This window comes from Zeus faber (assembly GCF_960531495.2).
Source record: "Zeus faber genome assembly, chromosome: 15".
In the NCBI taxonomy this organism is placed as follows: Eukaryota; Metazoa; Chordata; class Actinopteri; order Zeiformes; family Zeidae; genus Zeus; species Zeus faber.
The window spans coordinates 21,624,211-21,639,379 of record NC_137194.1 but is presented as its reverse complement, the minus strand read 5'-3'; the positions used below and the strand labels follow the sequence as shown (position 1 = coordinate 21,639,379).

The following is a 15,169-nucleotide window of genomic DNA, read 5'->3' as shown; positions in this document are numbered from 1 at the left end:
ACAGAGCCCAATTTTATAATGGTGTTGATCAGATGATGCTGAAACCAAATGTTGGTGCAGTGGGACAAAGCACAGAAAGATGACCTCTAGTCTCAAAGGGGAACGCGCACACCCCCCGCGGTGCAAAAGGACACGCCCTGTGTCAGGAAGCCATAATAATATTATAAACCTGCGCATATCCCTTTGTCTTTGCTTTACATTTGCGCTGATCACATCCAATTCGATAGATCGTGCGTCAAAATGCTCGAAATGTGCAAAATGCGCTCGGGCTTTATTCAATTAAATGGGCTTGAAAAGACAATAACTATTTCTGATCAAACAAAGAAAGAAACAAAAAAAAAAAAAATAGACATTGATCGATAATCGACGGTCAATGCCGGTCTGAAGAGGGATTTAGGGCTTTCACCGACATCTGATGGTCGTTCTGCGCCAATGCACCTTTTATTACCCATTTAAACATAACGGTTTTGGTTCAAGTTCAAGTTCAAGAGATTATTTGTCACATACATATACATACGTTCATACATATATGCAGTGAAATGTCATGACACCCGGTGATTACGCACAATAAGCTCTATAAATACTAAAAAATACCAAAATGTGCGTAATCGACACAAGGTGCTCGCGCAGGCAGCCGCAAGGGGAGGCGCCACAATCGCGATTCTGGGTCCTATAATTATATAATAGAATTAATTGACTGTGTTGTATTAAACATGGATATAAAACAAGTTATAGATGGTAGAAAATGTATTAATATTCATCACAATCAAGACAGTCACTACTTCTGCATGGGAGCTTTGTGAAATGGATTTGGACTTAGTGATACTAACATACGATTTTTTTTTGACCAGCCTTAAATTTTTTTTTTTTTATTAGGCTGAATTAAAAATGTCTAGAATTTTACATATATTTTTAATGACCGTCTTCTCCTGATTTTACCATATTGTGCGTGTTTTTCCTTTTTTTTGTTGATTTTTGCTGTGGTTTTCGCTGCTTCAACGCTTCTTTCCTCAGTAGCTTGAGTCAACATCAAGTACATATTTGCTGAATTTGAAAATGAAGCCAAAGATTGTCAATATGGCAAACTAATTTATATCACAATATTTTAAGATTTTTGATGCTGACATATGTGTATTTTGGAAAATCCTGTATAAAAGCCCATTTCATTCCACTCAACTGTCTCCTTTTTTTACTTGAATAGCATTTCTGTTCAGACTCAACTCTAAAAATGAGAATTGTATTCCACACAATCTCTCCTTCACGCACATCAACGCATTTTACCAAGTTAGAAAACATTTGGCATAATATCAATGAATTTGTCAAGGAATATGTGCAAATACAAACCATCTTTTTAAATACCAGAGAATAGACCAAATAAATGATGGGACCATCTTTTCATAATATCTCACTGTGCACAGCTTACTGTATTGAGGCACTACAAAACAACAACAACAACAATATAACATCACCAATTTAACAACAACAATACAACAACATCACAATATAACAACAACAATACAACAACGACACCGCAACAACAATACAACAAAAACACAACAGCAACAATACAACGACAACAACTATACAATAATACAACAATATAGCTACAATATCACAACAATATAACAACAATATAACAACAACAATACAACAACAACACTACAACAACAATACAACAGCAACAATACAACAACAACAATACAACAATATAACAACAACAATACAACAATATAACAACAACAATACAACAATATAGCAACAACAATATAACAACACAACAACAATACAACAACAACAACAGCAACAACAACAACAGCAACAACAACAGCAAGCAGGTACACTGCTTGAATAGTAATGACTTGATCAAACCTTATTATTTGTTGTGCATGACGTCGTGCGTATTATGGTGTTTTAAGACGTGGATTTTGTCTTATCAGTGATTTAAAATCAGTTTGGAAATGACTTGAAATGTGGACTAAGGTGGAAGAAGAGCGGCAGTGGTGGTGGTGGTGTTGTCATGTTGTGATAACCTGGTTCAACAGTGCACCGCCGGGCAGACACGGTGACGTCATGCTGTCTGGCTTGCGCTCGTGCTGTGGAGAGGCTCGCCGGGCGCGAGCGCAGGAGGAGAAGAAAAAAGCCGACCTCAGCGCGCGCCTGGCGGAGCGGGGTCACGAACTATGACCTTTAACAGGAGAAAAACAAAACGATATTTTATAAAAATACCGACAATTATTAACACGTGAGCCCGGCCGAAGTCGCAGAGGTAAGTCGGATCCTTCTGGAATCAAAACAATTGAAAGCTCGTTATGATACCGGGCGATAAAATAGCTCGTTAGCCTCCCCGGCTAGCTCGTTAGCCTCCCCAGCTAGCTTTTAGCCCCGATGGAGGTGGCTGCTGGTCGGGGAGCAGGCTCTGCGTCCCCCGCTTCCCTGAAGCCCCGGGTCACGCGATTGGGCTTTCGGGGATACACTCGAAAATGTATAATGCTGTCCTTTATCGACCCGTTCAGTATCGAAGCCCCCATACTTAGCGGAAAGAATCAATTGGTTGGAGACGGGGCAGAGCAACCGAAGCCCGGGTTGGCGTCTCCTTGCGTTAGCACAGCAGCTAACACGCGCGTAGCGGGCAACAGCAGCACAGACGCCGGAGTTAGCACAGCAGCTAACATCAGCGCGATGCAGTTCAGATGAACTGGACCCTTTTACCTTTGCCTTCTGGGGGCTTTGGTTTCTGATTTGAGAAACGCCACCAACAACGCCATGACTCTAACTACTTCATTTCACGTTCTGCAAGTACACTGTCACGGGTCTACTGAGATTCTGAATAAAATATTGCAATACACTCTTTATTGGATGGTTTCCAGGTTCTCCATTTTGTGGTGTTTTGTTGTATTTGGAAGGTTTTTTTTTTTTTTTATAGATTTGTCGTTTGCCAAGGGAGGGAGAAGCCTTTTGTTCATTCCGCCCAATGCGCCAACTTGAAACCTGATTCCAATAATATCCCACACATCGCAATATTTCAACGAATGCTCACGGTCTTCAAATATCAACAATATGCATTTTTGCTTTGCTCTCATCCTGCATGCTATTTGTTACCACAGTTCTAGTTCCTAACTACATTATTTGCAAGTCTAAGTAGGTAAAGCATTTATCTAGCATGCCGCTATAAACTTATAAACTGCCATACACACACCGAAGCATTAAAAGAGTTAAAGTTACGGTACAGTAGAAGTTACGGTAGCACTTCACAAAAAATACTATAAACTCAAATAAATAAAAAACATAAAAAGAATAGAAAATTCGTCTTCAGATTTGGTTCGTCTGGTATGTTGAAGGAGAGTGTTACAGAGAGATGGAGCTATAACACTAAAAAGTCTTAGGTCTTAAACCTTAATATCGGTATTTTGATCACGACTACTGTATATTTAAGGAATATTTTGACTGTCAATCAAGAGACGAGGCGTTATCAAACAGTCCTTATGATTTGGTACAGGGGTTTATTTAAGCTTCTGAAGCTAAATTATTTCCTTGAGATCGGGATGTTTAAGAGTGACTGTTCTTTACCCAAATGTTGAACATGTTTTAAGATTCTGGCTCGACAAAACTGTTGTGCCACGCAGTACCATAAAAATACTATATTCTACAAGTCCTCTAATCTAAGGCGTTTCACTGCAAATATGTATGAAAGTGTGTATATGTATGTGACGAATAAACCTCTTGAATCTTTCCAAGATTTCCACCTCTGAAGCTGATATGTCTTTGCCATTCCTACGAACAGATCTCACTCACGACCTTAAGTAACCATGACGACCAAACTGAAGCTACTTCCCCATCAGACAGTGTCATTTGAGTGAGTGGCCGAGGTAAAAGCAGAAAATGGAAAAAATATTTAACCTGTCGCATGTTTTGTTCCTCAAGAATACAGTGATATGCACTTGGACTGGCACCATGTAATACGTAGAATTTTGGTGTACCGTCATTCAATGGTGCAGATCCTACCACTTTTTTTTTCTGATATTTTTTGTGTTATTAAATATTCTTCTTTGTGTTTGTGTCAGTGTAATGGGTTTTACATTAAAGAAAGCCTGTGTGTGTGTGTGTGTGTGTGTGCGTGTGCGTGTGCGTGCGTGCGTGGATGCAATTTTTTCTTTTCAGGTTCAATGATGAGCAGGTCCCCAAAATATTTTAAGGTAATTTCTACTGAGTCCAGTACGTCACCTGCACGAATACAGGTAATCGATGTAGACAGAAGACAGCTTGTTTTCATACATGGAGAGATGAGAGATTTGCATAAGAAATAGTTTGTTGCTTATTGTAACACAGATGTCAGATATTCTGTCTTTAATCTTAAATTTTTTCTTCACTGCTGCGTCTCTTTCTTTTTATATCATTATCTCTTCCTCACCTTTAATACCTCTCTGTCTTTTCTCTGGTATCAGATTGTAACAGAGCAGCAAACTGGTCAGAAGATCCAGTTAGTGACAGCAATGAACCCGTCCAGTGCTCCCAAGCAGCAGTTCATCCTGACCACAGCTGATGGCTCTGGAGCAGGCAAGGTGATCCTGTCCTCCCCAGACAGCCGCAACACTAAGCAACTCATCTTTACCGCAGCAGACAACCTGATGCCTGGCAGGATACAGGTTTGTTTGCACACCGGCTCAGTGAAAACTGAAAACTATTCCGTGGCACCTTATAATCAACTCAGCTTTAATCATAGTAGTCTTGTTTAAGTCAGTATGAAGGCTCAAGAGAACACAGCATCGACGTCTGTAAACAGCGACGACTGCCATGACAGAAAAAAAAAGTCTCTACGTAGTAACAAGCCTTCATAGAAAATGTTACAATACATTTTGATGCAATTGTTTGTGATTTTTTTATTTTTTATTTTAACAACATAATATTCCCCTTCCCCTACCATATATATTTGTGGGTCTGTAATACCATCTGAAGCTCCCTGGTTGTTAATAATTTTGTCCACAAAGCACAACTTTGTTTTGTAATAAACCCAACTACAATGTCATGCACTGACCCCCACCACCACCTGGTAGTAATAGATATCTCCTTTCAGTGCTATCATAATGTGATTAAAATCCAGAGTAACATTAATGAGAAGGTCGGGCGTAAATGTATCCTTTGTTTTCCAGATTGTCACTGATGCCATGTCAATGGAGCGGTTACTAGGGCAGGCAGGGGATCTGAGCCGAACACAGCCAGTGGAATACTGTGTGGTTTGTGGAGACAAGGCCTCAGGTACTTAATCTACAGTACAGCAACAAGGCTATGCATGACCAAATCACTCAAAATAAAATGATGAAATCAATAAATCAACATTATAATTATTATTAGAGATATTTCATATTTCACTCGTACTTCCTTATAAAACTCACTATTTCCAAATCCCCTCTTTTATGGTAATTGTCTTCTCCTAATAACACTTTCTTTAAGATGTAATTCGGAACACTGATTACCCCAAAGAGGTTTTTTGCAATAAAACAAGACTTTTCATGACTCTTTTCAGTAGTTTATTATTTGTTTATTTAATCATCATTTAATTCCAGCCATAACGTAGCCAACAACATATATGTACCGCAGAAATTGCACCATCATGCATGCACCCACACACATGCATGTACAGAGTGACACATCTCTACTAGCTCTCTCTTTTTTCAGGGCGTCACTACGGAGCGGTCAGCTGTGAGGGCTGTAAAGGCTTCTTCAAGAGGAGCGTGAGGAAGAGCCTGACCTACAGTTGCCGCAGTAAACAGGACTGTGTCATCAATAAACACCACCGCAACCGCTGTCAGTTCTGTCGCCTAAGGAAGTGCCTTGAAATGGGGATGAAGATGGAGTGTGAGTTTGGCCCCATCCCATCGTCCTCAACATCCTTGTTTAATTTTTTTGAATTGCTGATTAAAATGTTGACATACTTGGTAGAGTGACCACGCTCATTTACAATTCCCCTAAAGTATCACACTGTGCTTTGCTCCCTATTAAAACAATAGCTAAAATAACTTAGTCAATTCACGGACTTAAGTCAAATACTGTTTTTTTAATTCCTCAGCTGTGCAGAGCGAGCGGAAGCCTATCGATTTGGCGCCTAGAGAGAAGCACATGAACTGCGCTGCCTCCACTCAAAAGATCTACATTCGCAAGGACCTGAACAGCCCGCTCATCGCCACCCCGACCTTCATCTCAGACAATGAAACTGAAGGCTCCAGGTTAGTGACAGACGGGCATCCAAACAAACTTCATAGATAAAGCATTCAGGGTTTGTGTAGGAATGTTCTTTTTTGTTTGTTTGCTTTTTTTACACACCACAGGTGTGTATTGTTATTATAATAATAAGTAATTAATAATAATGATATATAATTATAATAAGGGCTGATACTATTTCCCTTTTATGTTGGCTATAAGATGTCTTATAAAAATATAATAAAGGGCATTATAACTTGAAACAAGCGCAAGTTTTGCACTTTGGTACCAAGCTGTGCAGAGTTTCAACGTATGTAAATCACCCTCCTATTACCTGAAATCGGCTGTTACTGTGTTCATGTCAACCTATTGTTTTTTTTTTTTTATGTTTGTTTGTTTTTTTGATCATGTCCAGATCCAGTCTGTTGGACCAAGGCATGCTAGTTAACATCCAGCAACCTGTCATCCAGACAGATGGAGCATTGTTGCTGGCCACAGACGCTAAGGTATTGGTTTTAGCTTTATCTGTTTCAACTTATTCATAGGCCTCTCAACACAACAAATGGAAAAAACTGAAGTACTAAAAGGCGTGTCCTGCAAATGTTAGTGTTTGGTGTGACACGTGAGAATCACATCAGAAGGTCAGCAAATGCCCCCCTGTCTACTCGATTGTGGAGGTGTGTAAGGCCACTGCATTCCTAAGCATTGCATGAAACAAACAAAATGATCATAGTATTATGTCATGTAGATTTTATTGTGGATATAGGAGTGATTCCTGACAAAAGGACTATGGAATGTTTGAACTGGGTTGTAAGCAATACAACACCCCACACGGGTATTTTCAAAGCAGCCCAATTTAGCAAGAAAACAGCAAAGCATACAAAGGTAATCAAATACTTATTCAACATCACAGTTCACTGGAGAACTGATTCATATTTTTTTGTTTATGACACACATCATGTTTTCTTTGGTGTAATTCTGAGCCAATGAGACACAGTAAAGGGTCCTGCCCAATGGAGGACACTTGAATACCACTTTAATGCCAACAGATTGTCCTCACTGAATCTAACACCAAGAGGGAGACATTTTCTTTCTTTCACTGTCCTCACTACTGCTACGTGGTAGTCTGCTTTACTGGTGACCTGTCTGGGCATTGACATGTTATGTTATAGAGTTGCACGATTTCAAAACTGCTCTCGAGAGATTTTAGGCCTGCATTTGAAACATTACATATATGAAAAAATGCATGCCTATAAACCTTTTATTTCTATATTCTGAAAGGTTTATCTTTCTTTTGCACTGTAACTAAAAAACAACACACTACTTATATCTTCAAGTACCGTATTCAATTTCCCTGTTGACGGCCTTTCCTGTTTGCGGTTTTTCCTCATCAGATGGAGTCCATGCAGGGCGACCTGGGCACGCTAGCCAATGTGGTGACATCACTAGCCAACCTGAGCGATTCAATAAATGGAGATAGCGCTTCGGACGACCAACAGGAGGAACAGTCTGCGAGCGAGATAACACGGTCAGTCAAGTGTGAAGTCATGGAAAACGACTCCATTTCAGCATCCATGTTCAGTGTGTGTATGAGTGGAGGTTTTTGTTGTTGTTCTTGTGCAGTGCCTTTGACACCCTGGCCAAAGCCCTGAACCCCCCGGAAGCAGGGCTGGGACGCAGCCATGTGGAGAAGGTGCAGTGTGTCGCTGGCGCCACCATCCAGCTCATCAGTCAAGACCAGGAGACTCCCATCATCGAGGTGGAGGGGCCGCTGCTAACGGATGCACATATCGGCTTTAAGGTGACTGCTCAAATGACTTGCAGCCCCTTTTTCGATAAGGTCTTGAAAGCAATACAAGGTCAGTGTTGACAACCCTCATTTCTATTTTTCTCTGCGTGTCTTGTTTTCCTTTCAGCTGTCGATGCCAAGCCCACTGCCAGAGTATCTGAATGTACACTACATCTGTGAGTCTGCGTCGCGTCTCCTCTTTCTCTCCATGCACTGGGCACGCTCCATTCCTGCCTTCTCAGCTCTAGGGTGAGAACGCTTTTTGGCACGATGGTACTTAAGTGATACTTTTGGTTCAAACAACACAAGCTCTTTTGTGTTTGTACAATGTTGTAAGTGCTAAAAGAAAGCAGCCTATTATACAGGTACATCTCATAAAATTAGAATATCATGATAAAGTTCAATATTTTTTGTCACTCATTTCAGAGTGAAATATTTCAGGCCTTTATTTCTTGAAATTTTGGTGATTGTGGCTATAGATAAAGAAAACCCAAAATTCAGTGTCTCAGAAAATTAGAATATTGTGAAAAAGTACAATATTGGAAAGTGATGGTGTCACACGCTAGTCAGCTAATTAACTCCAAACACCTTCAAAGGTTTCCTGAGCCTTGAAATGGTCTCTCAGGTCGTTTCTCAATACCAAGTATGCGAAGTCCGGACATGCGGACTTGGTAGTTCAGACTTGGCAAGTTCGACTTGGGAGTACAGACTCCCGGGGACGGGAGGACGCAGGACGGTCATGGTGCGAAATGCATTCTGAGATACTTGGCTGTCCCAGTCCACACAAGTCACCACCGATGCATCCTCCATAAAATGGGCGGAGCAAGTCCTCATCCGGGCATTTGCACTGGACTTGCCTTAATCCGGACTTTGAATTGGAGCAGTACTTGGGCTGCGACTGATGACATTTCACAAGTCCACAAGAACACAAGTACAGACAAGAACACAGATTGAGAAAAGGCCTTCAGTCTGGGTCAGTAGACTACACAATCATGGGGAAGACTGCTGACTTGACAGAAGTCCAGACATTGACACTCTCCACAAGGAGGGTAAGCCACAAAAGGTCATTGCTAAAGAAGCTGGTTGTTCACAGAGTGCTGTATCCAAGCACATTCAAAGAAAGTTGAGTGGAAGGAAAAAGTGTGGTAGGAAAGGTGCACCAGCAAAAGGGATAACCGCAGCCTTGAGAGGATTGTCAAGCAAAATCCATTCAAGAATTTGGGGGAGCTTACCAAGGAGTGGACTGAGGCTGGAGTCAGCACATCAAGAGCCACTAAGCACAGACGAATCCTAGGCATGGGCTACAACTGTCGCATTCTTCATGTCAACCCACTCCTGAACCAGAGACAACGTCAGAAGCATCTTACCTGGGCTGTGGAGAAAAAGAACTGGACTGTTGCTTAGTGGTCCCAAGTCCTCGGATGGAAGTACATTTTCCATGTCATTTGGAAATCAAGGTCCCAGAGTCTGGAGGAAAAGTGGAGAGGCACAGAATCCACATTGCTTGAAGTCCAGTGTGAAGTTTCCACAGTCAGTGATGATTTGGGCTGCCCTGTCATCTGCTGGTGTTGGTCCACTGTGTTTTCTGAAGTCCACTGTCAACACACCCATCTACCAGGAAATTTTAGAGCACTTCATGCTTCCTTCTGCTGACAAGCATGATGGAGATGCTGATTTCATTTTCCAACAGGACTTGGCACCTGCCCACACTGCCAAAGGTTCCAAAAGCTGGTTCAATGACCATGGTGTTACTGTGCTTGATTGGCCAGCAAACTCGCCTGATCTGAACCCCATAGAGAATCTTATGAGGTATTGTCAAGAGGAAGATGAGAGACACCAGACCCAACAATGCAGATGACCTGAAGGCTGCTATCAAAGCAACCTGGGCTTCCATTACACCTGAGCAGTGCCACAGGCTGATCGCCTTCATGCCGCGCTACATTGATGCAGAAATTCATGCAAAAGGAGGCCCAACCAAGTATTGAGTGCATAGAAATGAACACACTTTTCAGAAGCCTGACATTTTGTTTAAAATATCCTTTTTTGTATTGATCTTATGTAATATTCTAATTTTCTGAGACACTGAATTTTGGGTTTTCATTATCTATAGCCACAATCATCACAATTTCAAGAAATAAAGGGTTGAAATATTTCACTCTATGGGTAATGAATCTAATAATTTCACTTTCTGAAATGAGTGACAAAAAATATTGAACTATTTCATGATATTCTAATTTTATGAGATGTACCTGTATACCTGAGCTCAATCTCTCTCTCTCTCTCTCTCTGTCTCTCTCTCTCTCAGTCAGGATATGAACACCAGTTTGGTGCGTGCCTGCTGGAATGAGTTGTTTACTCTGGGTATGGCACAATGTGCTCATATGATGAATCTGTCTACCATCCTGGGCGCCATCATCAACCACCTCCAGAGCAGCATCCAGGATGGTACGGCGCTCTGACTTACGCTACGATAAAAATAAAAAAAAAGACAAATGACAAACTATTTTTTGTATATATTCGTTTTAGCACAGTTTTAAAACCTGATTGTATGTCAGGAACACATTTATATGATCTGCCTGTTTTAAAGATAATGGTCAATAAATTAATGTGATTGTTCAATGGTTGCGATCCCCCCCTCTCAGACAAGGTCTCTGGGGAAAGAGTGAAGCTGGTGATGGAGCACATTTGGAAGCTGCAGGAGTTCTGTAACAGCATGACAAAGATGGAGACAGACAGTTATGAATATGCCTACCTAAAGGCTATCGTGCTGTTCAGCCCAGGTGGGAAAACACTTCTGCAGCAACCCAGCTCGGAAACTCAGAAAAGAAATATAATATGCCTTCAAAACACGACAAAGAGATTCACTAGAAGAAGTAAACTTAGGACCTAAAATCTTGTGGAATAAATATTCCATACGTACATCATTTTCTGGGAAGTTTCTTTTGACATTGACTTCCGTTCAGTCTGAGGTTTTCTGGATCCAGTGTCTAGTGTCCATGAGCCCAGCTGTGCCTCAAACGCACACTGGCTTCAACACATGGCCGCTATGGTTGTTGCTTCATTCGGCGGAAGAATGAGAATGAGAATCAGAATAGTCTTTATTGCCAAGTAAGTTTACACAAACAAGGAATTTGTCTTGGTGTTCAGTGCATACATGAAACATAAGTGTAAAACAATAACTAAATAAGTAGAATTTAAGTTAAAGTAAATTAGAAGTAAAAAAAACAACTAAATGAACAAACAAGATAAGATATAACAACCCGCACCGAGGCGACCGTACGAGGCGCCATCTTGGGTTGTCTTTTTGAGTGAGTCCTTTAAGGACCCAAATGAGTCCTTTACTTAAACCAACATGTGTCGCTATCCCAATCCTCATCAGTCCTCGTGGCCCTGATTAATGGAGTCATGTGTGATTAATTAAAGGCCTCCTTATTGTACCACAAAGTGTTGCTGAGAATTTCCCTTTGTTTTTCACAGGATAGTCTCTTGGCTCATATTGTTATGAAGGTAATGCCAGTCATTAGAGCCGTTAGAAATCCAGTGAAAGATGTGCCCCTCATGTGTTTCAGATCACCCAGGCCTGGACTGCAGCAGCCAGATCGAGAAATTCCAGGAGAAAGCCCTCATGGAGCTGCAGGACTATGTCCAGAAGACTTATCCAGATGACACCTACAGGTGAACAGTGTTAGTTTAAAAACAAAACTAACACACACTGTTCAGATTTTGAAAGTCACTTTGCCTCCTTTTTGATGAGCCTCCAAAAACGGTATTATGGAGAGATTGAAGCTTAATGGAGCGTACACATTTTCAAGTAGTTATATAAAAGTCTCAACCTGTGGCCTTAGTGGCCCCTTGAAGGAATTCAGCACACCTCACATAGATGTTTAACTCATTCCATTTGTTTTTGGCGTGTAAACAGTAATCTGTCGTTTCTGAGGCATGTCATGTGGCTGGTTCCGCAGGTTGACCCGGGTCCTGATGCGCCTTCCTGCTCTGCGCCTCATGAACTCAAGCATCACAGAGGAGCTCTTCTTCACGGGCTTGATAGGAAACGTGTCCATAGACAGCATCATTCCCTACATCCTGAAGATGGAGACGGCCGAGTATAACAGCCCAGATTCCCAACCCGCCGAGTGACGCCCCCCCCCCGGAGCTCCCAAGTTTTTTAAAATGAGTCCGTGTTCTCCCACTGCTCCCAACTTTATTATTTTTTTTAAATCCCGCTCTTCGTCTTCATCATCAGCCCGCGGCCCCGCGCCGTGGTTTGTTGCATCACACAAAGCCTTTCAGGAATCCTTGGTCCAGCGGGACGATCTGGTGGAGCGGACCCCGGCGAAAGATGTGGAATGTTTGGCGTTCATCGGCGTTCTGGGGCCTCTTGGAGCCCTGGCGTTGGGACTTTGAGAGGGAGGGAGCGCCCGCCGGAGGAGCTTCTCTCTTTCTACCTTTTTAGCACTTCAAGCAAATTCCTCATACATGAACCATAACGTCTGGCTTCAGCCTTTACCAGTTTTAGTCTTATCCAAGCCTTATTGTACTCTTATGCTGATAATGTATTTAATTTTAGGGTTTTTTCAATCTAATCTCAGATACATGTACTTACAAGTGCAATCTCTAATCAAAGAGTCACGACAGAGCTTATATGTTGTGATGAAGTTAGAGAAGAAGTCTTGGTACAGACTGTAAAATGTACTTTGAAGCTGTTAAGTGGAATAACTTTGTATTATTATTATTATTATTATTATTATTATTATTATTATTATTATTATTATTATTATTATTATTATTATATTATTATTATTATTAACATTGATACAGAATAGACTGGCATTTTGAAATAGAATTGGCAAAACAATGTTTGTTTTACTGTTGTTATACAACACGCACTCTGCTGTAAAACCCGTTTGTTTGAAATCTAAAGGCGTTTAGGACTATTATAGCTTGAACAGAAATTAGATTGAATCTTTTTTTTTTTTTTTTTACTGTAAATGAACAAGATATTGATTGAACATCAACTTGCAAATCAGGTACAGGAACTAACTCTGGGTGGCAAATAACCTCAGTCCTTAATCTTTATTTAAATTGACATTTTCTTCTGCCACACAACACAACCAAACAATGAACTAATTCTTCTTCATTTAGTTTCAATATCAGTTCTGTTTGAATTTGCTTAAATGAATACTCAAATTAAACTACATTGGTCAGCCAATTAAACCGTTATTTAATTATACGACTACAGATATATATATAAATACTATAACAAATATCTATATATAAATGGAAAAAGTATGTGGAACAGTACATGAATTGGTACAATTATCTCTGGTGAAGAGATGCACATTTGGATTCTGTTTATGTTTGTCTTTATATGTGTTGGGTTGGGTATTGCCTAAAATGTGACTATAACGTTACCAGAAATTTGCCAGTGGAAACAGGTTACTTTTTGCCATAACCAAAATACTGAGTTAGAGGTGAATACTGCTTTAAATTTTAAAAAAGAATCTTCAGAGCTTTAAAATGAAATATCAATCTACTGTTACTGTACAGACATTGAGTCGTATTTATTTTCTGATGGACACGGGAGATGACCTAATTTGAGATTTGGCATCAAATGTCTTGATAATAGCAATGAGCACTATATTATTCCTCAACTCAAATATGGGTTCAAAAATTGTGTTATTGAACAAGTTCAATTACAAATTTGAACAAAATCCATTACTATATGTTATAACATGCACTACCTTATCCTCTCTACCGTGAACAAAACAGGCGCTCATATATACACGCAAAACAAAGTATTGCTTCTTTTAAATAAGATGGAATCCGGTTCGATTAGGGAGTCTCTGAGGGAAGCGTTGGGGAAACCCTGCTCTGTAGTATCGATGCTATTTGTTATGATCAAATTTTAATACCCAGCCCAGCGTCCGTCTCATGTTACCTTTATGACAATCAATTCTGTGCTGTTTTCCAGTCAAATTCTGTGGTGGTGGGTTTGTGTCAGCCTTTCTGTATTGTCTTTTTTTTTGTATATATTTATCAAGTAGATTTATTTTTTCCTAAATGGAATCCGATATATTTTACTGTTTTGTTTTTAAAAGGGTTACTTATGTATAGCAATGCATGGAATTTTGTAAACATAACGGGATGTCATTAATACTGTATACCAATCAGCTTTTGTGGTTCTCTTTTGCATTCTGATTTAAAAATGTGTGTTGCACAGTTTTGTTTTGTTTTTTTATATATATATATATCTTAGAATTTCATTTGTTGAAAACAAATTATGCTGTTGAATACTAAGTGTACTTAAAGTACTTGGGCAGGTTTCTCAGATTAAAAAAAAAAAAAATGAAAATCCTCGAGCCCAGCCCCAGCTGTACCAGTGTCTTCGGGATCAGTCGCATGTTACTGCTCAGTTGCAGCAACATTAATGATGAAGGGGATGAAAAGTTGACAACGTTCTCAAAAATAATGTATTGTAATTCCTGGGTTAAAAGTCCATGGAAACGGTTTGTAAAGCACTTATGTGAACTGACCGATGTACATGTAATGTCATTAAAATGAATGCATGTTTTTTAAAGGGGGTTTTATAATCTTGTCACCGTCTGCCCTAAAAACAAAGACCATGTTCTTTTATTGCAATGCTGTGCATGAAGGTGCTTAATGCTTTTTATAATACTGAATGGAAATGTAGGTTTATGTGTCGTGACTTAAAATACTAATGAGGAACAGTCACCATATTAGGGAATATAAAACCTAAAATGCGTTTGTGGATCGTGTCCTATGTTTTATGTTTTTTTTCTTTCTTTTTTTATATAAATGTGTGTTGTTCACAAACTTAAAAAATATTTCTTTGGAATTGTGACTGACCAATAATTTCAACAATGCCCAACCGCACCGCTTGTTTGTCATTAGCCAATTTTCTACCTCGCCACAAAAGGAAGACAACAAAATGTGTATTTGATTTTTGAGGTCATGTATTAGCATTCCATTCCCCAAGACTGGGATCACTTAAGCCACGAAAATTGAAATTATGAAAGAAATAAACTTTCCATGCATCAAGATGTGATGCAAACGTGTTGCAGACTGTGAATTTGTCATCAAGGTAACAAAGGCACCAATATAACAACATACATCTTCAATATGAACCCGAAGGCTTCGAAAATACACTGGTCAGTCTCCTTAGAG

General features: G+C 40.0%; 1 protein-coding gene across 1 annotated transcript; it reads left to right on the top strand.

Annotated features, from left to right (window-relative positions):
• Nucleotides 1-2,158: 2,158 nt before the first annotated feature.
• nr2c2 (nuclear receptor subfamily 2, group C, member 2) lies at nucleotides 2,159-14,996 on the top strand. The gene is made up of 15 exons (XM_080015100.1): nucleotides 2,159-2,266; nucleotides 3,782-3,866; nucleotides 4,159-4,235; nucleotides 4,443-4,643; nucleotides 5,148-5,253; nucleotides 5,674-5,853; nucleotides 6,065-6,221; nucleotides 6,611-6,701; nucleotides 7,590-7,723; nucleotides 7,819-7,996; nucleotides 8,112-8,233; nucleotides 10,290-10,429; nucleotides 10,627-10,764; nucleotides 11,554-11,659; nucleotides 11,947-14,996. The coding sequence occupies exons 3-15, from the start codon at nucleotides 4,164-4,166 to the stop codon at nucleotides 12,119-12,121; spliced, it is 1,800 nt and encodes a 599-aa protein (XP_079871226.1). The 5' UTR covers nucleotides 2,159-2,266; nucleotides 3,782-3,866; nucleotides 4,159-4,163; the 3' UTR covers nucleotides 12,122-14,996.
• Nucleotides 14,997-15,169: the final 173 nt, after the last annotated feature.